Raw genomic sequence first — 27061 nt, forward strand, 5'->3', positions numbered from 1 at the left:
CTCAGTACAATTAGAAATATTAAATATATTTACACTTGCAAACTTTTTACTTTCTGATAAATACTGTAACTTATTAATGATTCCTTTTATCTTAACTTAAACTGAATTAGCTCCTACTATTGCTCTACAATAGGATGCTTCTGCAACATTTGTCAAAGTCTACCTGAAAGACTTTTTTTTTTTTCCTTCTTTCCTGAACTGCTAACCTCCTATGGAAGCCCGTTTCCACCACTCTGAAAAAAACAATTAATGATCTCATTATAATGAGATAGTTACTCAATATTTATATTGAGATACTATCTCATTATATTAAGATACTATTATTATACTATTATCTCATCATGGGATAAATTATTATTTTTATTTTTTTGTGGCGGAAACTGGCTTCCATAGAAATGCCTCATTAGCTATGATTGTAGGCTGGCACAAGAAGAAAAAATAAGACTCTGTTGTTTTGAGTTTGGTTATGATGCTTGGAGAATTACTACCAGATTAATAAAAGATTGGATTTTTATTTTGGCCAGAAAATCACCAAAAGGAAAAGAATTATTGATCATTTTCTAAGTGCAGAAGTTTTAGTTTTACTTGAGTTATATAGTGAAAAAAAACCTTTCTGTCAACTTCTTTTAGCGTATGAATATTAATTGCTTCCTGAACTGCAGTAACTTCTGTAGGTTGATTTTATAATGTGAGGTTTTCAAGAGTAGGAAGTCAAAATTATCAAACCTACATAAAAAAGCTAAGAAATCAATTTGTTGGCTCATGTCAGTCATGTCTCTCTAGCATGCAGTGTGGCGCTGCTGCACCCTGATCCCCTGCTTTGTTAAATTCAGTCTGTAGATAAACAAAGGGAAGGGAGATCAGTTGTCATAGTTGTGAGGCATTCCACTCAGAAGTGTTTTTATTTTTAGCCCAGAGCCATGATCTGTCTTTATCTGATCCCATGCAATTGTGCCAGAGTGTGAGGTTGTGTTCCTCTCTTACTGTAGTTAACATAACCTTAAGGCACATTTAAAAAAAAAAAAAGCTAACGATGGGAAATTACAAATCCAGACCATCTCAGACGTGCACAGGTAAGGAGTTTCTCTGGTGTCATTTTGGGATTATCAACATTTATTATTATTGTTGTTTTTATTTTGCTCACCACACTTCTTATCCAAGACATAGCTGTCATTATTTCTTATGTAAATTTCTAAACAGGTCGCTACATGTATGTAATGCAATGTAATGTTAAATGATGTTTGTGATAAATGTGATATAAAGATGAGTGGAAGAAGAAGGTGGGGGAGTCTTACTCTGTGATCATTGAGAAGTTGGACGACGACTTCCAGCTTCCAGAAAGCGCCCTGGCAGACCTTCACCTCGCTTTCAGGTAACCCACCTTCCCATCCCTTCCATAGAAATAGCCACTGACCCTCTTAGGACATGGAGCACAGCTCAATCTCTGTGGAGTTAGGATTTTCACAAATGTTTGATTTTAATTTGGGATTCCGATGGTCTGTGATTCAGCTCGGATGAGGCTTTTCAGAAGGTGAACGTGAACTACCGAACGGAGAAGGGACTGTCTCTGCTGCATCTCTGCTGCGTGTGTGGAGGTATGCATGACTGCTGGAGTCTATTAATAACGCCTCTGCAAAATGTGGCAGTGGAAGGAAGGATTACTGTGGCACCCACTGACATTATTGTGTGTAGATGACCTTTCTGTTTTCAGACAGGTGGAGAAATCAAAAGTAGAGCAGCATTGATTATATCTGCTTACTCCCTTCCATAAGGTTTTACTGGGTATTTTATAATTAGTTCATGATATCATCCATGTGTGCCCAGGAAATAAGGCTCACATGCGTACCCTGTTGCTCAAAGGCCTGCGTCCTTCTAGACTAACTAGGAATGGTTTCACTGCACTCCACCTGGCTGCTTATAAGGTGGGCCAACTCTTCCTCAAGTATTCGCTGCCCTTATTTTGATCTATCTAGAAACATTTTGAGTTTTACCACATGGTGGAGTGAAAGTGCACAAAAAATGGCATAGTAGCTGCCTCACGGTGAAGAGGTCTTGGTGTGTGTTTGTGCTGCAGGACAACGCAGAGCTGGTGACTGAACTCCTGCATGGTGGATCAGACGTGCAGCAGGTGGGATACGGGGCTCTCACAGCTCTGCACGTTGCAACACTGGCAGGACATCGAGAGGTGAGAGGGGGGGTCACTATCCTACATGCATCCCTTTCCACCTGCTTTTCTGCAACCAGAATGAATCTGCCACGTTGGAACCAGAAAAAGAGACAGACAGACCTTTCTTAGCATTTCTCTAAACTGAATTTCTGTCAAAAAAAAAAAAGGTTAATTAGGGTTTTGGGATATTTAATATAATGTTTTTCAAAAGTATTTATCCTTCTTCAACTTCCAAATATTTGTTAAGATATTAATTTTCAAATTAACCCTAAAAAGAGTATGTGTGTTTGCTTTCAGCTCTCTCAATTCAACACATTATAAAACCGTATTTTACAGCTAAGCTTTTCTGTGTGTCTGTGTCAGATTTTAGAGTTTTTATTTTTGCACAATTCTTGCCCCAGCTTCTCAGTTGGATTTAGGTCTGAACTTCCACAGTTTAGTTTAAAACATTAACATTCCTTTTCTTTCATTTATTTTCTTCCTTCCTCCTCCATAACCTCCGACCATCTTCCCAAGAGTGAGGCAATATTGTATATTGGGCAAGGTTAATGTTTGCTGTCTCCGTCATTTCTGATGAAAACTGTAAATGAAACTTCTTATAGCTCGCTTTAAACAGGGACTTTTTACAGCTGTCCCCCTGCAATATTTTCCAACCTGAGCTGTACATTTCAGCAGCTCATCCAGGGTTCCTACAGGCCTCTTTGCTGCTTCTTTTGCTCATCCAGCCTACCTTATGAAAATCCATATCTTGGAAGTTTAAGGACCTTGTCACACCTTTTCAGTTTTAAGATGCATAATGTTCTGGTAGGTGTTCAAAGCTTGTGATGCTGGTTTGCAGCCTAATATTCTGCTTTAGATTAATCTTTACCATCTCTGCTGGGTTCCTTGGTACTAGTAAAGCTTTTGGACACTAATGTTCAATAAGCACCATCTACTGGTAAATTGTTTACATAGAATTTTATTCAGATTTTAAGAGTAAAGATGACTAAGTGTAAAAAAATTATAACAAGTTTAAATATCATTCCATTGTTAAAATGCAATCTTTAGCTGTACTTTTGATTTAGTGTTTTTTTTTATCTCTTAGAAAACATGGACGACTTATTTTTGAATCCACAATATTAGTCCAATTATAGAGTATCATTGTACCTTTATTTAACTACTTTATTTCCCTTAGAAAGCCTCTCTGATCAACCTATTGCTCCCCGTCTATTGAAACGTTCATTACTTGTTGATTTTAATGGCTTTCTGTTGATTGGCTTATCATAATAACATGCCCAACATAATTTACCTTGGATCCATTTGCTAAATACACTTACAATATATAATTGATTGTTATTTCTTCATGTAGGTTGCTGATATACTCCTGCAGAATGGAGCTTTTGTCAACGTGCAGGATGCTGTGTTTTTCACTCCGCTACATATTGCCTCCTACTACGGTCATGAAGAGGTTGATATCTCAAAACTCTCTACAGAACATGAGCCAGAAAATATAAAACAAAATGTACCTTTTCCGAACTCCTATGTACATTCTTCTTGCTTTCAAGGTGGCAAAGCTTCTTCTGAAGTTTGGGGCAGATGTGGATGCTGGTGGTGAGGTGGGTGACCGGCCGCTGCACCTGGCTGCAGCTAAAGGATTTCTTGGCATCATCAACCTGCTGGTGGGAGACGGGAACAAGGCAAATGGTAAATCCAGATTACCGTAGAATACCATCATTGTTAATCAAGCATAACTTGTCCTCATAATTTATGTTTAGCTTGTCTGACAGCTGTGCAGCAGCAACAGTGTAAACCAGTTAATATCAATTTACATGTTAGGAACAGTTATTGACGTTTTCTCTCTTTTAACCAGTCAACGCACGAGACAATGAAGAACATGTTCCTCTCCATTTCTGCGCCCGCTTTGGTCACCCTGAGATTGTTCATTTTCTTCTGGAAGGCAGCAGTGAAGTTCAGCCTCATTCTGTCAACATCTACGGGGATACACCGCTACACTTGTAAATATGTGTTCCATGGAGGTCGGTCTTCCCGCAGCTTGCAGTTTTTGACTTGATTTCTTTGTGTGAATATGTTTCATCAGGGCCTGCTACAATGGCAAATTTAGCGCTGTGAAGGAGATGATACAGTTCTCTGGTACAGAAAGTCTGTTAAAGGAGAACATATTTAGTGAGACACCACTTCACAGGTACAGAGGGACAACTGTTCAATAATATTATTCACTCTGAGGGGATGATAACTAATCTTTAATATCACAGTGCATGTACCTATGGCAAAGACCTAGAGATGGTCAAATTCCTGCTGGGCCAGAACGCCATGAGCATCAATCATCAGGGCAGAGACGGCCATACTGGTATTCCTCAAATACTTAAAAATGAACATACGCTTGTTAGCTTTTGCATGAAAATTTAAACTCAACTCCTCATATTCAGCTCTTCATAGCGCCTGTTTCCACGGCCACATCCGTCTGGTGCAGTTTCTGCTGGACAATGGGGCTGACATGAACCTAGTGGCCTGTGACCCCAGCAGGTCCAGTGGGGAGAAGGAAGAGCAGACATGCCTGATGTGGGCTTATGAAAAAGGTGTGTTTATAAATGCCTTTCAATTTATTAATTTCGCCCTAAGTTGTTTTTTTATGCATGTAGACATTACAGCCATAAACTGTCATGTCTCTTATTACAATTTGATCCGACAGACTAACACAAAGTAGTTAAATTATGAAGTAGATAAAATATTGACATTTTTAAACAATTTCAAAGGGAAAATCCAGAGTAATCTGTTTTAATCTCGACTTAAATCCTTCTGTTCTTAGCAGGCTTCAGACGAAACTAGTTTACAGGTCAGAGAAAAAGTAGTGAGGACTTTTAAAGCAGGGTCCAGTTCTAAATCAATGAACTAAGCTTTCATAATTTTAATGAGAAAAATTAAAGCCATTATCTATAAAAAAGAAAGAGGATACATAACTACAAACCTATGAAGACTTGATCATGCACCTAAATTGAAAAGATGAACATACGGTAGAGCATTATTTAGAAAAAAAAGGAGCGAGAGAATCTGGGTAACTCTACGCTTAGGTGGGAGAATTTGCAGGACAATCCTAGAAGATAACATGTTAAGGAAAGGTTCATGTCTGACATGAAGGATAATCTTCCAGAAAGAAAACGATGATAAATACTGTAAGACCAGAGCTACAGTGAGAAAACAGTTCTAAACATCCTCACAATCCAGAATGAGCTTAAGGCCACTGAAAAGGATGAATTGGCACCAAGTTCAACCTCTAGCTGTGCAAAGCTGGTAAGGCTTGCATCTGTTTTAACATACTTCCCCAAAGTATTGACTTAATGCAAATGCATCCCACGCTTTTCAGATATACATGTTCTGTATTACTTTACAGTTAGGAGATAACCACTTTCGTTGGTCTATCACAAAAAATACACATAAAAACAATAAAGTTGTGGTTGTAAATGGGACAAAATATAAGAAGATTTAAAGAAATCTAAAGAATGTCTAAGAACCTGTTAGAAGAATGCTTATATAGATCTATTCAAATGCTTCACCTTGTGTTTGCCAGGTCATGATGCTATTGTCACCTTACTTAAACACTACAAACGTCCAGACGATTCTCCATGCAATGAATACTCCCAGCCAGGAGGAGGTTAGGAAAACTCCAATTAAATGTCAATTGTATAGACAAACAAAATAAAAAAATCTTCCATCATGTCTGATTTTGTGCTTTTGTTTTCAGATGGCTCCTACGTTTCAGTTCCATCGCCTCTTGGAAAAATTAAAAGCATGACTAAAGGTAATGAGGCGGAGTGGAGCCCGACATATTTCCCCCAACCCACACTTTGTTTGTTTCCAATGAAACAGGTTCAGATGCTAATCCTAACACATAAAGCACACATTTTTTTTTGACTTTTCAAATTAAATTAGATATTTTGGTAATCAAATTTACTTAAAAAATAAGGCCAAAACAATTGAAAGATCATTTATGACATTGTTTAAAAGGATAATAAAAAAGCCCACAAAGATAAAATGCAAACTTCAAAATGGATTTATGCTTGTTTTCTTAGAATAAAATCGGATCTGTTTTTATTTAGGTTTTATTCAGTTTAATCACTATTCCCCAGCCTGTTGCAGGTAGTTTGTAACTTGGATGCTGACTTTAAATAAAGCTTTTTGTTCCTGAGCATTTCCAACTGGAGTTAATGACACATTTTATTGTTCTTCCAGAAAAAGCTGAAGTGCTTGTGCTCAGGGCCAGCCTTCCATCTCATTTCCACCTTCAGCTGTCTGAGCTGGAGTTTAATGAAATTATCGGATCGGGTAGGTCCATTCGTCTTTGTTTTTCCTGTCAGCTAATGTGCTTGAAAATCTGATAATACTATTGATGAGCGTATGCGTTACACATGCAGGCTCCTTTGGGAGAGTCTACAGAGGCAAATGCAGAAACAAAATTGTCGCCATAAAACGGTATTTTTCTTCCCACACAGACAAATAAGTGATTTTGTATCTAAGTGAGGAATTACTCAATTCCTTCTACTTTTTTTTTTTCTGTTTTAACAGCTATAGAGCCAACACATACTGCTCTAAATCGGATGTGGACATGTTCTGCAGAGAGGTTTCTATCCTGTGCCGCCTCAATCATCCCTGCATCATCCAGTTTGTAGGGGCGTGCCTGGATGACCCCAGTCAGTTCGCCATTGTTACCCAGTACGTTTCTGGAGGCTCGTTGTTCTCCCTGCTGCATGAACAGAAGAGGTGAGAACAAGTAAAGCACAAATGCACACAAACTTTTCACTCTCTAACAACTATCAGAGCTTGTTAATCCTGTGTCCCTTAATGTAGCCACTGTTTACTACCTCCTGTTAACTAGACAATTAAACAACTGCAAACAGATAAAACCAGCAGGGATACTAAAAAGATTGTTAGTTAAAAGGACTGAATGAGAAACAGAAAAATAATTATAAAATGTTCAGACAAGGATACAATTGAGCACCAGAAATAAACCAAAAATACTCCCTGAAGACGGAACAAAACAAGAAGTACTCAACAATACAGAAAAGGGGTGTTGCAAAGGCAGGAGAAAGTCTATAGTGATATAACCCCACGGCACCAACATCATGTATTTTAACCACAAATACAGATGCGAATACAAATGATTTAAATAGGAGGGTAAAAAAAAGTTTATGAAATCAAATCATGAAATGTAGTTTAAACCTTAATGTTGATGCACCAGTAGTATCTTCCACAGTAAGATTTAAAAGTTACAGTCTTATTTCTAAGTTTTGAGGCTGTTTAAATCTGTTTGTACCTTCCTCAGAAAGTCTATTTAATAATCTTCAGTGTTAGTGTTACTGAACTTATGATTTAGTTGGTGGTCTAAAGAATAAAGAAAACAATTAAACCTTCACCAAGCAATGAGTCATATTATATTATATTATATTATATTATATTATATTATATTATATTATATTATATTATATTATATTATTGGTATTGGAATCAAAAGACCTTTGAAAAACAGTCCACCAATAATACATTGTTATTTACATCAAGATACAAGCTATTTGAGTGTAATACTAAATGATTATCCATTCTAAATATGCAAACAGTGCCCCTTGCAATTTTTTTCCGTTCATTTGTAGTAGGATTAGATAATAAAGGTAGAAATATTTCCACTCATCATCTTCCAGTTTATCCGGGACCTGGTCGCGGGGTAATCAGTCTCAGTAGGGACTCCCTGATTTTCCCCTACCCAGAGACCTTCTTAGACCTTATCTTAAACCTATTCTTAGACCGAGGTTCCTTTAGCCTAATTAAGAGACATTGTTCCTCCCATTGTGTCCTGGGCCTCGTTCTGGTGGGACATGCCTGGAAAACTTCCTAAGGGAGGCATCCAGGGGGCATCCGAAAAAGATGTCTGAGCCGACTCCTCTCAATGTGGAGGAGAAGCAGCTATATTCCTAGCTTCTCCTGGATGACCAAGCCTCTCATCCCTAAGGGAGAGCCCAGCCATCCTGCGGAGAAAGCTAATTTCAGCCGCTTGTATCCTGAATCATGTTTTCAGTCATGATGCACATTTCATGACCTTAGGTGATGGTAGGATTGTAGAACGACCGATATTGAGAACTTTGCGTTTTTTTCTCAGCTCACTTTACCACAAAAGAGCTGTGCAGCATTAGCATTATAGTAGCAGCTGCACCAATCCGTCTATTGCTCCACTCTCCCTTCACTCATGAACAAGAACCAAAGATACTTGAACTCTTCCTCTCGATGCAAAAAATCTTCTCCAACCTGAAGGGAGCAAGCCACCTTTTTTCTGGTTGGCAACCAAGTCGTTGGCATTGGAGGAGCTGATCTCATCCTGGCCGCTTCACACTAGATTTAGGCAACAGGGATCCAGCAGGACCAAAAAGAAGGGACCAGATCCGCTGCTCTCCAAACCAGACCCCTCTGGACCTGGGCTGGGCCTAGAAATCCCATTTATAAAATCATGAGCTACGGCTACAAATAATCCACAATATAATAGGCAGATATCTAAAAGCATAGGATCAAGTTCTTTTATTTCTCTATTACACTTATCAACATTTAGTCAGAGTTACTATATCAGAAACTTCAGAAGACTCAGGTAAAGGCATGGAAAATCTTCTTGAGGACTACTTGACAAAGCGCAAATAGCACGAGGCCTCCAGGACAGGAGCATCACAGGATGCTGCAATTCCACCTCTTCTTTTCTCTCCACACATCTCTGGCTTTGGGCACAAATCTGATTCCTGTCATCAGAAGAAATAATTGGATGACTTAGTAATTGTCTAGTCATTCAGATATGGACAAGAGGGTGACTACAGACACCTGATATACCACTTTGGCATGGTTTGGGAACAATAAAATCTTGAATGTGAAGGAGTTGAAAGAGACGATTGATGATACAGTATCATTAGATGCAGGATTATATCGAACACCATCAAACTGTTCGGGTTTTTATTACAGAAAGTTAAGTGGGATTTGATGTAGTCTTTTGTGTTCAAATGATTTTAGAAAGAGTGTGTGCATTGCCAGTATAAGTTCAGGTGGAGCTCAGCACATTACTTTAAAGTTAGAAAAAAAATCCAGTTTGTCTGTAAAAGATTAGGCAGTAATTATTTGGTCTTGTAGAATAAGCACATGTTTCCACTAAGCATCTGACAGGCTTAGGTCTCATTAACAGCTGTGCTAGCATCAGTCCACCAATCTCTGCCCCTCAGCCGAGATCATTATTGATCCAGATGAAGTGTTCCGCTAACTGTGTGGCCAGGTGCTGTCTTTATAGACTGTCCTATTGATCTGTGTAAAGTGCTGTGTGTGATTGGCAGAGGCCATTGATCCAGCTCTAAGTGGTTGCTGCTTTAATATGTGTCAATGGACAGGCTCATCGACCTGCAGTCCAAGCTCATCATCGCCATCGACGTAGCCAAGGGCATGGAGTACCTGCACAACCTCACCCAGCCCATCATCCACCGGGACCTCAACAGGTTAGTGTCACAGTAATAACATGTGCGCCGGGAGTTGGTTTGGGTTTAAAATAACTACTGATGTTACAAACAATGTTTGTCTTCCCTTCAGTCACAATATCCTGCTCTATGAGGATGGACATGCAGTGGTGGCTGATTTTGGAGGTCAGGATGTCTTTTCTTTAAATTTAAAAACTTAAGATCAATTGATCCAGAACAGTCTTCCATTAAGTCAGGAAATCCATGATAACTGTGTTCAACACTAAAACCTCTGGCAGAATCTGATCTCTTTCACAAAGAAGTTAAGAAGGTGAAAATTTTAAGCTAAAGTAAACAGAGTGGCTCAGTGTTTTTCAGAGTTGTTGACTTTGCAGCAATCCCCCACACCGCAGCGACAGTGAAAAAAGTACTTTCCTTTTAACAGAAATAAACTTCTGGCAGAATCAGACACAGTGTGGGGGGCCTTCTGCCAAGGTCAACAGGGGGTTCAAGAAGACAGACGCAGACACACAAAAGGAACACAAAGGCACTGATGTACATTCACTTTTTTATGTTAGAAAATGTAGCAGTAAATTAGCTCCATAGGTAGTTCTGTCTAGGAAAGAAACAATTTAGCAGATGAAGTCTGCATTTCATGTCATAAAGGATGAGAGAGACCACATAAAGCTAGGGGTTCACTTAAAAAGAATTGGAATGAAGAACTGGAAAACGAATAAAGCAGAATGATGAAAAGGGGTCCCTATGTCCTCCAGCAGCCTAAGCCTATATTAGCATAACAATAGCGATAGATAAGGATAACTCAAGCCACTCTTACTATAAGTTTTGTCAAAAAGGAACATTTTAAGCCTTGCCTTAAAACTGGGCATAGTGTCTTACTGACTAAAACTGGTTGTTGGTTCCTCAGGAGAAGAACCTGATGACTTAGAGATGCACCTCCCATTTTGACTTTTAGAAATTCTAGGAACCCCTTGAAACCTGCAGATATAGAGCTATGTGCCTTGTTAGAAACATAAGGTACAGTCAGATCTTTGATATATGATGGAACTTGGTTATTTGGGGCTTTTAACGTGAGAAGGAGGATTTTAAATTCTATCCTGGATTGAACAGGAAGACAGTGAAGGGAAGCTAAAATAGAAGAAATGTGATCTCTCTTTTTAATTTTCGTCTGAACTCCTGATTGTAAAGAATTGCAATGGTCCAGCCTTGAAGGTACAAATGCATGGACTAGTTTTTCACTCCTGGACAAGATATGTTTAATTTTTATGTTGTGGAGATTAAATATTTTATTTCTAGAAACCAGTTTGATATGAGATTTAAACAAAGAGTCTGATAAAAAATAACAGCATGTTTTTTTTTTAACATTATTATTGGAGGCCAATTAAGTCATCCGTATGAAATGACTGACCCAGAAGCTTCCTTTTCAAAGACTATGGTTGACAGAGGTTAACTTCTGTCCTGTCTGCATTCAAAAGCAGAATATTATAAATTCTCATCAAAACATAAATCTTAATGGTACAACCCAAATGCATCCTATTATCTAACAGCTTGAAGTTGTTTTACGCATCTCTTACAGTGTTTTTTTAAAGAATTTTCAAACATTCTTTCCTAATATCACTGAATTGAGATTTTCAGTTGTACATTTCTGTATTGTTCCCATCCCAACCTTTAAGTCCAGGTGCAGTTGATTGCAACGGTTCAACAGAATTGCCAATTTCAAGAACGGTAAACTTGGTATTGATCTGTTAATCAGTGCATCTGAACAGATGAACTGGCAACTGTCCCTCCTCATTATGATTGCAGCTGCAAGGTTGGACATGGACTTGTATTCACTATTTCAGCCTCATCTTTGACAAGTAGATGAATACAGAAAAGTTCATTTTAGGCTGTTTGCTTTGTAACATGTATACATTTCCAAGAATGTGTTATTGATGAGGAAAAAAAAGAATCAAAGGAGCTATTGCTTATAATGAGAATAGTTGACTTTTGTTTAACCTTTTAATGTCTAACTCTCTCTTTACAGAATCCAGATTTTTGCAGTCGGTAGATGAAGATAATTTGACAAAGCAGCCAGGGGTCAGTGAGATTTGCCCCTTTTTAATAATGATTTTATGATATTATTTAGATTTTACTCCATTTTCTACCCAGGCAGCTCTAATACTAGCTACAACAAACAAGCCGTATTTGTGCTGTTATTTTGTTGAAGCCCAAGTCAGAGCTTCTCCTGGCACCTGCCATCAATTACCCTCCAGCTAAAAAAGAAAAGTGCCTCCATGCAGAATTTGTGTGGATGTGCTGACTCAGTGCTACATAGTGCTTTGCCTGCAGTTTGACGTTAAGTGTGTTGCATCTCAGGGGAGCCGCCTGTTGTTTCCAACTCCTTCCCTTTACTAGGACTCTGTGTTTATCACAGTAATTGGCCTATATTTCACCTATGTGCAATGCATGTATGTATTTGACCTGACTTAATGTTTTAAAACACTTCAGTTTTTTCCTCTCTAAAACCTTTTCTGCAAGCCCCAAATTTGAGCATCCCTCTACCTGCTGCGTTTTGGTTGTGCAGAACCTGCGATGGATGGCTCCTGAGGTGTTCACACAGTGTACCCGTTACTCTGTGAAGGCAGACATGTTCAGCTACGCCCTCTGTCTGTGGGAGTTGCTAACTGGAGAAATCCCTTTTGCTCACCTTAAACCAGGTACTTTTCTATCCTCTCTTAACAACTGTATATTAACCTATATAATATATAAGTTTTTAAAATTATCGGACTTACATTTATGCACTTTTAAAAATGAAATAAAAAGTAAACATTCATACTATATAAGTAAGTAAGTACTAGTAATTAAAGCTTCTAGGGCCTTTTATTAATGATCCATGGCTGTTTTTCAGGAGTATCAGCATGAAATGACACAGAGGTTTAAGTTTTTCTTGTTACCTTTTTCACTGAGCTGGATAATAAAAGAAACAACAGTCTTTTCTAGTGAACGTTGTAGCAAAAAAACTGACCACTTGGTAGCAAAGATCTGACCCCAGGAGGAACTGTACGCTTGTTTGGGTGTTATAAAGGATCTGTGATGCTGTGGGCCAGTTTCCGCCTCCAAAGCCTCTGTGGATGTTATTAGAGTGCACTGCTTAATGAAGTCTTTAAAATACCTGCATACATGGAAAATCTGGTAGACTCTACCCAAAACAAATATATGGAAATAAAAGTAAACTGCAACAGACGCGTTCAGCAGGATAATCAACTGAAATAGTAATTGTTCATAAGACACAACCTTTTTCCATCAATGAAAAAACAAAAGACAAAAAAAAAAAAGGAAAAAAACAGAAAAAAGAAAAAAGACTAAGTGCTGATCTTTGGCAAAGGATGACATTACAAGATGGTTCCACTAAATGTCCTAAGAGCTGAATTTATATCAGAGCAAAGCTAGTTAAAAACAATTTGATAATTATAAGATTGTGATGGTGGTAGCCTCAGACGACATATTGTGTTTAGTTCATTATCACAATAGGAAACTGATAACTAACGTAATGCAATTTATCTTGTTTATGTTTAATTGTATGCTTACATTTAATTACATGAAGAAGAAATAAACATTTTCATTAAAATCCCTGCATAATTGTACATTTTTAAACAGAGCTACAGTGTTAAACTTGTAAAAAAATCTTTTTCACATCTAAGTTTCAATTGTTGCTCTTTTCCTCAGCTGCAGCTGCTGCAGACATGGCTTACCATCACATCCGGCCTCCTATTGGCTACTCCATCCCCAAGCCAATCTCTGCACTTCTGATGAGAGGCTGGAACTCCTGCCCGGAAGTAAATGACTTTATCTCTGATATTCGGATTTCATGAACAAAGTAGCATTATTCACATTTTTCTAAACTTGTGCAAAAAGATCTTTTTTCATCTACTACGTTTTGCACTGTTTAGCATATGCTCATCTTATTGTTGATACACATTAAGATAAGGATAATTTCATTAATTTCTAAAGCTCCTATATAATATATAGGAAGAGTATAATAATGCAGAGTCAGTTGGTCATTAATGTCTATGCAATGCTGACAAATGATAGAATCAGGTCTGCTGATGATACATCATTGAGCTGTGTTTTCATGGAGGAACACATGGGATTTGCAGGGTCCTCCCACTGTTCTATGATGATCATAATTATCCAGGACATTTTTCCACTCTGCCTCATTAAGTTACATTATTTTGCAGCCAAACATGCTGGCACCACATTTCCCTCTGTGACAGATCTTCTTCCTGTGTGTCAATTAAGGGCGTCCAATAAATCCCCTATTTGCCTGCCTTAGAGATATCTGTGAATCACTGCGAGTATATGAACAGATCAAGTTATCTAATTCAACCCTAACTGGAAACATTGTTCTTAATTTTCCAAAAACAAAATGATTCATGTCAAACATGCCTCTATTGCCTCTTAAGTGGTTTGATTTGCTGAATTGCAGACTGGCTGCTGAATCTCGATGTAAAGGTCCCAGGGGGCAGTGTTTGTTGTTTTACACCAAAGCATGAGATCTAAGGCTTCCCTTTTAGAAGCAGAGTTCACATTTGCTTCACATGTAGAAGGACCCTAAATAATAATAAAAAAAGAGAGCAATGGAACAGACACCTGTGCATTTTTTTTAGAGTAAGATTGATCCCCCAGGAAAAAAAACAACAAAATAATTGTTTGCTTCTCTCTGATTTCAGGACAGACCTGAGTTTTCTGAGGTGGTTTCCAACTTGGAGGAATGTCTGAGCAACATTGAGGTTTGTAGCATATAGTTCTGTCAAAAAGAAAGGGAATTCATCCTTCCAGATTTGCTGCATGTCCCTGCTAAATGTTTCTGATCTTCAAAAAATTTTTTTTTAACACATCATAAAAATAACGTAGTAAATACAAAATACAGTTTATCAAGAATTGATTTCTTTTGATATGTGAAAACAACACAAACCAGAAAAGCCCTACATGGAAACAGCCTAGTAAAGTAGTTGCACTTTTTCAAAACTACTATTAACCTTGTTAGATAACAGGTCAGGGGTCTTGCTGGTTTCTCGAACATAAGCTGTGTGTTTATGGATATAAGTCCAAACTTTGACTTGGGCATTTCTAAAAAAACACTTAGCTTGAGGTCACAATGAATAGTTCTATTATTACTGGAGTAGAGCTGTCCGTAATGTTTAATTGTTGATGTGAGGTTCTGTTTCTAGAATTTGGTGATGGTTTAACACCAGATATGACGGGACGCACACCTACATACATTTTCCACTTTTGTCTTCTCAGTCAATAAATCATTTCCAAAATATCTTGAAATTTATAGGATAAATTTGAGCCTATCTACCTTTTTTGGTCAGCAGAGGTTTTCACATTGGAATTCTCCTATAGGTGACATTTCTGTCCTGCCTCCTTAATATTATTGAATGATACACTTTGACCTTAGCTGAGCAGTTAAAATCTGCAGTGTTTTCATGTTGTTCTTGGCTTCTTTCTGACCCCATGACAATTGTTCTTTAGATCCTCTGTAAACTTTCTGCTAATTTTAAATTTAAGTTAAGAACGAAAAGACAAAATGGCAGAAGAATCCAGGCATATTTACATTAGGTTATTCAGATACATAGCAATTGTTTGCAGTTATAGACCTAATAGAGCTATATGCTAAAACTTACTTTACTATATTATTGGTTTGAGGATCAGAACATTTAGCAATTCCTGGTTTACTATTTATTCTGTTTACCCAGCAGGTTAGTTTGAGTTTATGTTGGAATTTAGAGAATATAAGTCAGAACAGCCAGTGGGATAACTCAAAAAGCATTTATTTAAAACTCAGATCTTAGTAGCAGCAGCTAGGTAATCTGAGCCTGAAAACTCTCAGACGCCCTGGTTTACTAGTTCAGTCCATAGCCAGAGAACAAGGTAGGATCGAGCTGGTGGGCTGCCAACAAGATGTAGCGGGCACCGACCAGAGTGTCTCAGATGCTGCAGCCCCGGAGAGCATACAGGAGTCCGAAGGATTAAAGTACCTTAAATAGAGACAGGAGCAGGTGGATCAGAGGAGCAATGATTAGAAACCAGGCAGAGTTGGACAGGTGAATGGAATGAATCATTAAGCCAGTCATCAGTGCCAAGTTTTTTTTTTTTTCATTTTTCCAATTACAAAAATGGCTGTCTATATTTCTAATTTCCCTTGTCCTAATCTTTAACACAACTTTGACCAACTGCTGAATAAAACAGCAATATAATTTTTTTTTCTGCGTATGTGTTACAGTTGATGTCTCCAGCTTCCAGCAACAGCAGCGGCTCCCTTTCCCCCTGCTCCTCCTCTGACTGCTTGCTCGGCCGGGGAGGACCCGGCCGAAGCCACGTGGCTGCCCTGCGCTCCCGTTTTGAACTGGAGTATGCTCTCAACACCCGCGCCTATGCCTTCTGGACTCAGAGGTAAGAAAGATCAACTGCTTCCTTTGGCATCTGAATAACAAGAGGTCTGCAAGACAAGGGTCACTTCACTCATCCAGTGCTTTAGTACTGAATAGCTAATGCAGAATCTAGGTAAATAGTTGGCATAACGTTTGGGTGTTTTTGTTTTTTTTTTCTTGTCTAACATGTTTGTAACCAATACTTAACCTTTAAAAATTAACATTAGAAAAAAATGTTAAGTTCTTAACCCTTTCTAGGGCACTCAGTGAAATACTTTGAAAATCTAAATGTCAAGCCTATGGTGTTATTGGAATCCAGGACAAGACCTTATTACCTTTGTAACATTCAAAAACTATGGATATTTTGATGGCAAAAATAAATGTCAATGTAATAATAACAAGAAACGCCATCTGGCCCAAATATATTAAGAAAAATAACAAAAGTTTTTCTTTAAGAAATTCATGAAAAACACCCTGAGAGTGGAAGAAACACATGTTTTTTGGTACAACATATCCTTGAAGGCATTAATGCTGATACTGGCAGTTACATTTTTTAGTTTATAAACCTAAATATAATTGTTATCCCAGCTTATTAACTTTTTTATATTACTTTTTAACTTTTAAAATTAGCTTTTTACCTTTTTTTCTTGACTTTTCAACTTTATTTACAGTAGGTAATATATCACTCAAGGGCTCTTTTAATTGGTCGAATGCCAAAATAAGATGTACAGCCATGTAGCAGTATCTTTGCTGAATGGCTGGATATAGATCTTGTGCTTCTAGACCTCACTGAGGGACATGGGGACTCCATTTGTAAGGGGTATACAAGTGATCAAAAATGGTAACTTGCTCTATAAAGGGTTAAAACTGCATTCCCACCAATATAGCAAAATACATCCCTTATCTTTACACCAACAGACTGAACTAATTCTTGCCATATATACTGGTTGCTCTCATAGAGCAGGATTTATCAGAGGGTACCTACAGAGTGGCCTACCTGCAGCTCTCACCTTAACAACATCTGCAGCTCTCACCTTAACCACATCTGCAGCTCTCACCTTAACCACATCTGCAGCTCTCACCTTAACCACATCTGCAGCTCTCACCTTAACCACTCCTGCAGCTGTCACCTTAACCACACCAGGAGGTTGCAGCTCTCACCACATTGACTGACATACAGAAAATAATCTGCAAAGCACTGGATGCGATCCTGCAGCAGTGTGTACAAGCTGTTGACCAACTTACTAAGTTTCCAGACTGATGTGCCTTTGTATGATCCTCTCACACACTACTGAGAGCCCTTTGTTGTTAAAAACTGATGAATTGCTAATATGCTTTTTTTTGTCTGACTTCAATCATTCAATCCTATAAATCTTGAAAGGAGAATATGCTGTTGCTATTGGCAGAGAAGATTTGGAAGGTTTGTCATAGACCAGCGGTCACCAACCTTTTTACAGTTTACAGGGCTAATTCAGGGGCACTGAGTCACAGGAAGGGCTACCAATACTGACCTATGAATGGCAAGGGTCAACGTTCACCTAAACTTCATACATTATAAACATATCTTTATTGTTTCTTTAAATTTATAATTTTCTTTTAGACATTTTCATTTTGAAATCTCTATAAATGCTTAAATGCCATATATGATTAAATGATAAAATGTTCTACAACGCTATTAAAAAAAGAAGAGCAACAGAATACAATGAAATTTCAAACGTAGCTCACTGTTGTTCTATTTTCAGAAGACTCTACGGGCACCTCTTGTGGTCCTTGAGGGCCCCTTGGTGCCCACGGGGACCATGTTGGTGACCCCTGGTCATAGGCCCAACACTCTCCTGTCCGGCTAAAACATAAAATGGACATACTTGCAAACTTGTAACTATTTAGAGGGAAATAAATTAGTTATCCAAAGTTAATAGATTACCTGATAAGAAGCAAGAAATAACTGACCAGACCCAAATGTTATTATGGTTTGTGTTAAGTTAATGTCAAACTAAACTTTAACACAAGTTGAATTGAATCCAGTCTCTTTTTGGTTATAATTTCTTAAACACATTTTAACTTACAGAAAAGAAATTGGGAAATTCTCTGGACTGTTTCTGATTCGTGGAACAAAGACTTTAATCTGTTTAAATAGTTATAAAAGGGTTGTCGCAGTGACCAGCTAAGCTGTGCAATGCAGAAGGGAACAATGGAGTTACTTGGTAACCAAAGAAGAAACAAGCTAAACAATAAGAAATATGTGTGGCATTCATATGAGGTCAGGTTTCTACTGGATACCTAGTTTTAAAGGTCTGCATGTAAATTAGACAATCTGGTAATGATAACTTTTGACTTGTAGAAAAAGATACGATTTTTGATCATGATACTGACTCATCCAAAAATAAACGTGAACATAGTAGATAGCAGTTTTCATTCATTCTTTTTGTAGCTCAAAAAGCTATTGAAAAAATTTAGAGGTGAAAAATAGTGAGGAGAACCATTCTTTGAAGCAGTCTTGTAAATCTTTAAAAGTTGTCATTATTGTTTACCTTCAGAAGGAAAACATTTGTAATTTTTGTCTGTAAACTTGTTTAAATGCAGTTCCTGGAATAAACTTATTTATTTACAAATGAAGAGCTGAGGTTGTTCATTTTCTCATTTTTAGTGAGCGTCGCCGAGCTTCTGGTGGCCTTTCACTGGAGGAAATTCGACGGAACATGCAGTTCTCTCCCATTGATCGAAACGGTTTGTTTGCATAACACATACAGTCCAACTTATGGATGTTTCCTTACACAAATGCACTCTACCTCATATGCAACGTGTAAAGATCAAATTCTATTTTCAAAATCTTTCTTTTTAAACAGCTTGAGCTTGTAGCTTAAAATAATTAGAGTAATTTAATGTTGAAAAATAAAAATGGTTCAAGAGTGAACTTAACTCTCAATGAATGATGTTACATAAATAACGCTCTTGAGTATAAGAGTAAAGAACAGTGTTGTAGTTTAGATGAAAGCATTAAAAGTAAAGCTTTCATCTTAAATGTGAGTTCAATATGCTGTTATCTGAGATTAGTTGCTGAAAATTTCCAGATAAAGATTCATGGGAAAAAAGGGCAATAAAAAAGCAAAAAAACAAATAAATAATAAAAAAAATTCTGAAACCGGTGAGGTACATACTGTAACTCATTGTTCTTGTCTGAACACCATTATCATCGGCTTTTCCCAAAATTGTTTATATTAGCCAGCTATCAAGTTGTTGTCTAACCACTCATTTTTTTAAATGGATATTACAGAATATCTTTTTTTCAGTGTTTGATTGCACTATAGAAACAGAGACAAAACTTTAAAATGTTTTTTTCAATGTATCCCATGCCCTTAAAATTATACTTATGTGTCATTTGGACAGTTACTTAAACATTAGAGCTTCACATATGGTTGGAATTGCAGAAGTTCTATACAAGACATCACGTAGAAGTGGCAGTAAATCACTCTCTTCTTACATTGGCATAAAAAGACATGAGCCGCTGCTGTAGCTAATTGTTGAGGGTAAAATCATTTTGGATAAATATTTGAAAATGGTGGTTTTTGATCTACTGAAAAGTAATCCACATTTATCGATCAGCATCTTCCACAGACAAGACTCATAAAAAGTATTAATACCAAAATTTCTAAAACTTTATGCAAACAAAGAGCCCCTGTAGTTGTTTTACTGGTCTGCCTGTCGATTCTCCTAGAGCTATATATCTATTGTAGCTGATCCCTGAGCAAGCATTGGGTCGCTACTTCCCTTGTATGCAATGAAGCATGATTTTTGACTAGAAACAACTGTTTTATTATCCTGGTGCACAAATTGTTTTGGATAGAAAAAACAAGCTAATTCCTGCAAGACTACTCAGGAGGTTCATACCTCTCTGATTCCTGCCGTAATGTTAGAGACTAACCAAAATACTAAAACGAGTGATCTGGAGTGGAGATACTCCTCATTTCATGGTATGTTGATCCTCCTGAACATGTGATAAGGTGGGGACATAACTGAGTCTAAACTTTGCAATCTAGATTAATAAAGACATTACTCTTGAGTTTTCTGAACTGTCTGTGCTGCGGAAGTTTCAATCTGCCCTGTTCTCCAATTGTCTTTTACAAAATCATAAACTTTTCCAGAGTAGAGAAATTTTGCTGGGAGTGGTCACTGAAAGTGGATTTTAGTTTTTATTCCTGTGGGCTCATTGTTCAAACCAGAAAAGCCCATTAAAGTGCTCACTAGACAAAGCGGGAATTTGCTCCTTCTACGCTGACGCCAGTCGTGGAAGGGTGCTAACTTTAGCACATTACCTTACAATCACCACTCCCGTCTCCTTTCCAGCAGAAGCATAGAACAGAGATGTTGCAGGAATTCCGACAGGCAGTCAATTAGTGTTGCTGCTTGTGTTATTTTTTTAAACCTATTATTATACCTATTAACCTAACCTATTAACCTATTATTATTTAACCAACATAGCAAACTGCTGATGTTCCTAACGCTACATCCAGATGAATGAGCATACACACTAGCCAAGTTCTAGGGCATACCCTTTAAAAAAAAAAAAAGGGTGTTAAAAGGGATCAGAATGAGCTCTAGTTTTTTTATCTTTCCCCTAAAATGATTAAACATGAATTTAAAGATGATTGCAGAAGGATTGTAGAAGCAAATTTTATTATTTTTTCTGTTAATAATAAACATATAAGCTGTCATTATTAATGTGTTAATTATCCCTCTGTTTTATACAGATGTGACTCCATTGGCTCATTTTTTGTTAGAGAGGTGTATTTTAAATTTACTTTCAATTACTACTTTGAACCAAGATAGGAATTTTTGATTTAAATATTTATTCTATGCAGGTTTTAGGTTTTCTGGCTCTAAATTATAATAGATGCCTTTAAACCTAAGTACACGATTTCTAGTGTGAATGGCGAGTTTGTATTACTTTTCAGTAAGAATTAATTTGTGAATTTCTCAAGAAAAGATGACAACACACCAACCAGCATTCTTGTACAAGTAACTCGTACATGTCAATACACATGCAAAGAGATGATGTATATTTTTTTCTGGTGTCTCTCAGGGTATGTTTCTGATCCCATGAGCACCATGAGGTTCTGCTCATCATTCAGCAGCAGCGGCAGCTTTGAAGACAACAGCTGAACTGTTCATCATCCATTTGTGTTCAGTGATATCTCTGTATATAATGTTGAATAAAGAGGGAGTTTGAAGATAAATGATAAAAGATAAATTTGTCAATTTATTAGTAAGTTACTCAATATTTATGTTCCATTTTCCATTATATCAGGTAGATTTTTGACAAATTAGCTTTTGTCAATAAAAGAAAACCCACTTCAGTTATTATTAAATTTATTGTCATGTTGGCCTATTCACACAATCTGTACAAGGAAAGATATTACATAAAATGCTGAAGCTAAACACTACTACACCTATACAGAAGAATAAAACAATAAAGCCTATCAGAAAATACAGCTAAGTATTAGCAACATGGGTCTTTTTGATATTTCACTTCATCAGCAAGCAACAAGCAAATCATCATCAGCGGTCTCCTGTTGCTGATAATGTCTCTGGATAATCATGTCAGAGTGTTGACTAAAACGGCCATTACCAGTTTGAATTACAGACCTCTGATGAAAGCCGCCCTGCTCGTACCCCCCGGGTTGGAAATCTAAAGTGCATCGGAGGTCGGCCAAAGATGCGGGAGTCTGACAGCTATGAATTATTTAATCATCCGTGAGCGGGACTAGGGGTGGATCCTTTTACAGGTAATAGATGATAGCAACTGTACTTGATACTGCCACATTGTGACTAACAATGAAAAGAGGTGGGTCTATTGTAAATATTGTGCCCAGCAGTCAAAACACAAGGTACAGCGAGTTCTTCCTGGTAAATTAGCAGTGACGGCCATCTGATAGCTCATTCTAATATACATGCAGAAAGTAAGAGGCACTTAAGGGATTCTTTTTAACCTCAACCTACATTGTAATTGCTAATAATTTAGGTACATATCCTGCTTTAAACAAAGTTCTCTCAAATTTGGAATTAAATATATCAATTTAGCATTACTTCCCTCCTTCAGATTTTGAAGTAGTCAGTAAAGGATAAGAGGACTGAGCAAACAAAGAAAAAGTGCTGAGGCGCTCTTTGCTCAAAGTGTGCCTGATGTCTTCAATGAGTTGGATGTCTCTGGTCTCTCCACTGAACCTTTGCTCTAATAATTTAGTTTGGATATCTTCATTATGAGATACTTCTTCTCTTCCATCAGCTGAGTTAGATGTTGCAAAATCTATTATTTGTGAAATTTGAATTCCATCTCTATTTAAGTTGTCCGATGTGTTCTCTTTGTCTTTCTCTCCGTTCAGGGAGTTGAATTTGTCTGTTTTAAATGGAAGATCTGCTGCCGCCTGTTCTACAACCAGCTCCAGACTGCTGTTGGCGGACCCAATATTTTGATTCTCAAAATCATCCTCAGCATTGAGAGAGGCTGAGAAACCGTCGGTTCTAAAAGCAGTGTTTCCCTCTTCTTTCTCTTCTGCCTTTGATCCCCCACTGTCAAACTTATTTAGTTCCAGGCTTTTCTCTTCAGTCTCCTCACTGCCTTGTAGTCCACCTTCCACTAGCTCTTTCTCACCCTGCTCATGATCATGACTCTCCTGAGCCTTTATCTGAGTTACGTCTCTGGGCTCCTTTTTGTCCTCTGCCATTCTCATCGGGCTCTCTGATCTTAGAAGCTTTTCAGAATCGTTTTCTCCACCATTTGGATCGCATACTGGCGCATCTGGAACATCTTCCTTCAGTTCTTCTAAGGGCTCTACAAAAGTCTCAAAAAACTTTGACATTTGGTGCATTTGTATCCAGTTTGTGACCATATCTGTATTGTCACCTCCAGCTAAAGCCTCTGGACTTTCCTTAACTACAGCATTGTTTTGCGTTAGAGGCTTGAGCAGCACACTTGCTCCTTCCTCTGAGGCCTTGCTTGCCTCCTCTACGTCCTCTCCATTCTCTTCTGTTTCAAGGGGCTTTTCAGTAATAGACTGAAGCTTCCCTTCCTCATCTTGGTCAGTTGTTTTCTCTACATCAGCAGCTATTTGTACTGAAGAGGTTTTATGTAAAGTATAAACCTTAGCCGCATCATTCCCAGTGTTTTGGATCAAATTGAACTCTTTGTTTTCAGCTTCCCCGTTTCCACTTTTCTCCTCTTGTCTTTCTGCTTCTGATGTGCCTGGCTCAGAGTCCAGGTTTACAGCATCACCATGCTTCACCCTGACACCATCTGCTTCCTTAGCATCGCTCTCTGCGATACCGATCTCTGGGGCTTGATCAGTCAAGTTTTCAGCATTGTCTCCAGACTCCACGGCTATTTTTTTCTCTGGGCTCCTGTTTTCTTCATCTGGCTCATCTGTCTGTCTTCCTTCGCCAGATGTCGGAGCATTTTCCTCATCCTCTTGAGGTTCACGCTCAGCTGCGACAGAACTTTCCCCATTTTCAGTGTTGATTTCTCCTTTTTCACTTTCCCTCTCTACTTCTCCTTCACCAGCCCCAGCTTGTGAAACATCTGGAGTCTGCTCATGCGTCTCAGTCCCATCTGCCACTTTGCTTTCACTGGCGTTCTCAGAGTCAGCAATATTTTCAGGGAAAAGTTCCACATTTTCTGTATCCAAGTAGCCATCTTGCATTTTTTCAAGTTCGTCTGTGTGCTCCAATGCCTCCCTTCCCTCTGATATACTGTTTTTAATTACATCCCCACATACTTCATCAGTTTTAGCCTCTTCACATTTTTCTTTCTCAACATCCTCTGATTGTCGCTCTTCCTCATCTTTTTCTTGTAAAGCTTTGTTTGTCTTACTATCCACTGCATCTGCCGGACCTTTATCATCTCTCTTTGCTTCAAGTTCTTCCCCATCGATTGCAACCTTAACTCGCTCACCTTTAGCCTCTGTATCAGTCTCTGTAACTCCATCTTCATCGCCCTCACCTGGGATATCTTCTGTCCCTTCTGATGGGGTTTTCTTATATTTGATGGATTCAGCAGCCACGCTTTCATCAGGAATTTCTTTCGTTTCATTTTCATCTGCTGTTTTCTCCTCAGAGTTTGCAAGTGTTTGTATCTCTGCTGCTTCATTGACTTCCACAGGTTCGCCCTCTCCATCATCTGCTTTTGATGCTTGCTGTTTTGATTCTAAATGCATTTCATCAAAACTGCTCTGGGTTTTCACAGTTTCCGCATGCATATCTGATGTTCTCTCAGCTGTGGATTCCCAAAACTCCTCTGGTGATATGCGTAAATTCTCCACTGTGACTCGAGCTTCCTCGCTGTCTGCCTGCATCTTGTCGATGCCGGTTTCAGGTACCTCTTCACGGCTGAGGGCCTCTCGCTCCTCTGAGGACTCCGCTTTGATCTCCTTTGTCTCGGTTGTAGCTGTTGCCTCCGCCTCAGCAATATCTGCCACTGCTGTTTTATCCATCTGCTCACTCTGCTCCAACACTGATGAGTCATCCTCGTCTTTGCTTTTTGCCAATTCCTCTGTCTCATCATAATAAATGTCAGGTTTCTCTGCATCTTTTCCCCCTTTTTCTTGAGTGTTACTGGCAGCCTCAACATTTGAAGACTCACTTCCCTCAAAGGGATCCTCTATCTTGTCATCGTGTGCTACATTTTCTCCATCAACAGTAGGCTGAGTTTTCCCTTGTTCTTCTGACTTATCCCCTCTTGTGGTTTCACAATCTGCAGCCTCCTCATTCTCCACAGCCTCACTGGTTCTCTCTTCCTGGGGGTTGTCGCCATGGTCCGGCTCATTCTCCTCTTCTGTTTCTGGAAACTCTTTTTCTACGGCTTCTTCTCTTACACTTTCTTCACAATTTGCCTCTTCTGCGGGTGTCTGCAGTTGTTCTGAAAACAGGAAAAAAAGTTCAGATAGTTAAGATCAATAATTCTAATATGGCATCATTCAAAGTGGCTTCCAGAAACATTCATACTTACAGTATTAACATTTTTTCATAACAGACCCACAAGCTTTAATGTATCTTAGTGAGGTATACTGTGATAGAGCAAGATAGGGTGACCAGACATCCTCTTTTTCCCGGACATGTCCTACTTTTCATTTCAAAATCGTCCGGGATTTTGCTCGACTACAATGCAGCACATAATCGAAACAAACTGGGCACTTAAACTGAGCTGTCCGCTCCGGGGCTGGTCCGGGAACCCCGGCGGACTTGGGCAGGGAGCCAGCAGCGGTAACAGAGGTTGGGTGCAGCTATCTTTGTTCAGAGAGTTTTGAGTTAGTGTTTTTTTTTTTCCTCTCTCCCGCTGCTCCCGTGTCCCGCCTCTCGGTGCACCATCATTGGATCTGTCCCTTTAAGACATCTGAGTTGCGGTCGCATTTCATTGCTTAGAGAGTAGCAATGTGGAGTAGGAGAGACACACAGCAGCACTCAGTGAATATTAGCCGGCAGCTAGTTCGATGTTTAAGTAAAAGTTGGGAGACGGGTTGCTTAAAATAATTAGAGATGCCACCAAAAATCTGTTCGTTAGACATACAGAGCTTTTTCAGCTAAAAATGGCAACAGATTTTAACTTTAAACAAGTTGGTATTATAACACAAGAAGAGAAAACATTGTTTGTTCTTCTTTACTAGTTAAAAAAATCTTGGCTTCTCAGAGGACCATGACTCCCAGTTACAGGTTAAAATTAACATGTTTTTTTTATTGTGCAGATATAATCGGACTGCAGAGCTTCTACTTATCTTGAAATTTTGTTTCTGGCATCATTATATTAGTAAAGCGGTTGAAAAATCTTTTTAAACAGAACAGAGAGAAGTAGGGAGGGCTGCAGATTTAAAGGTGAAACAGATTTACTGAGATATGCAACATGCAATAAAATATCACCAAGTTTACTACAAAGTTTACAAGAAAAAAATACGCTATGTTATATTTAAAATGCAGCATATCCAATTTTTTTCTGGATGGAACTGAAATTGTACTTCTAGGGATGCATGATATATCAATTTTAGCATTGGAATCTGCTCTTATTAATAATTTTTTTCATGCATGGATGTTTTTGGGCCCTATATTGTAATGCACTAAAAGCCATCTCTCTAACATCTATAAATATAAATATCAGTGTGTTATGCTCTTGTGTTCTCAAAAATAGGAAAGCATTTAATATATATATGTTTGAGCTCATTTTTGGAAATGTATTTATTTTTATTTTATTTATTTATTTATTCATTTATTTATTATTTGTTTATTTATGGTTTTATTTATTTTTTTATTTTTAACAGTGTCCTGTCTGGCAATGTGGCAATAAATGTCTTGATGCCAAAAAGAGCCCAACGGATTTTACTTTCACAAGTGGAGCAGTAAGGCTATCGCCATAGTGTTCCGCTTGTTTTATGCATATAAATTGCTTTATTATAATTATGCAGGGAGTTTTACAGATTATATGGACACTGCAATGTAAGCAGAATTTTTTGGAAATTTAGCCTAATGAAAGTATAACTGTAGGTCCATGAGCCACTGCCCGAGTGTCCCCACCAACCTTCATCACAAAGGGCGAGGGGAAGCACGGTAAGGAAGGCGGGTGGAAGCATACCATCACCGTGTCGGGTTCGTTCACTCTGTCCCCGACTGGCTCCCTGCCCCTGTCCGCTAGGGACCCCCCAGAACCCAACCCCCAGAACCCCCACCCCCCCAAAAATAAAAAACGTGTCCTCCATCTGGTCACCCTAGAGCAAGCAGAATTAGTACAATATGGTATTTACTACTGATGTTATGAGATGAGCAAAGGCTTTGAGGTGTGTGTCGAGTAGTGGAGGGGGCATTTCCGCAAAGCGCATATCGTGGCTTGCTTCATTTAGGGGAGGGGCCAAAATCAAATACGTCCGAAGCCTCGCTACCCCACCACACCACGTGACTGCTTCGGGAAGTGGTTCAGCTCACTGAAAAACTTCGACAGGCATTTAAATAGCCCCTGTATTCAG

General features: G+C 38.4%; 2 protein-coding genes across 3 annotated transcripts in view; one reads left to right on the forward strand and one right to left on the reverse strand.

Moving 5' to 3' along the window:
* The first annotated feature begins 897 nt into the window (after positions 1–897).
* LOC107081982 (serine/threonine-protein kinase TNNI3K-like) lies at positions 898–21348 on the forward strand. The gene is made up of 25 exons (XM_015370380.1): positions 898–1073; positions 1264–1372; positions 1510–1595; positions 1825–1922; positions 2075–2185; positions 3516–3614; positions 3712–3850; positions 4017–4161; positions 4245–4349; positions 4420–4514; positions 4594–4743; positions 5733–5816; positions 5907–5963; positions 6395–6487; positions 6577–6634; positions 6728–6922; positions 9571–9675; positions 9767–9819; positions 11675–11727; positions 12215–12347; positions 13357–13466; positions 14361–14420; positions 15917–16086; positions 18712–18791; positions 21145–21348. Exons 1-25 carry the CDS (start codon positions 1034–1036, stop codon positions 21222–21224), a joined length of 2508 nt encoding a protein of 835 aa, XP_015225866.1. The 5' UTR covers positions 898–1033; the 3' UTR covers positions 21225–21348.
* Positions 21349–21424: 76 nt separating this feature from the next.
* The window catches only part of erich3 (glutamate rich 3), a 16911-nt gene continuing 11274 nt past the window's right edge, over positions 21425–27061 (reverse strand). The window contains exon 9 of one of the 2 annotated variants that reach the window (XM_015370379.1): positions 21425–24972. In XM_015370379.1, the coding sequence (XP_015225865.1) occupies positions 22145–24972 (2828 nt within the window). In that variant the 3' untranslated portion in view covers positions 21425–22144. The remainder of the gene's footprint in view (positions 24973–27061) is intronic. The other variant, XM_015370378.1, reaches the window with a different exon arrangement.

Source organism: Cyprinodon variegatus, unplaced genomic scaffold (genome assembly GCF_000732505.1).
Source record: "Cyprinodon variegatus isolate N-32 unplaced genomic scaffold, C_variegatus-1.0 Scaffold45, whole genome shotgun sequence".
NCBI lineage: Eukaryota > Metazoa > Chordata > Actinopteri > Cyprinodontiformes > Cyprinodontidae > Cyprinodon > Cyprinodon variegatus.

What these genes read in the sequence shown, in the direction of transcription:
- LOC107081982 (XM_015370380.1), top strand. Translation starts at nt 1,034, where the DNA reads ATGGGAAATTACAAATCCAGACCATCTCAGACGTGCACAG. An exon ending in TCCACCTGGCTGCTTATAAG is followed by an intron (nt 1,923 to 2,074) that starts GTGGGCCAACTC and finishes TTTGTGCTGCAG; the next exon opens with GACAACGCAGAGCTGGTGAC. An exon ending in GATGTGGGCTTATGAAAAAG is followed by an intron (nt 4,744 to 5,732) that starts GTGTGTTTATAA and finishes TGTGTTTGCCAG; the next exon opens with GTCATGATGCTATTGTCACC.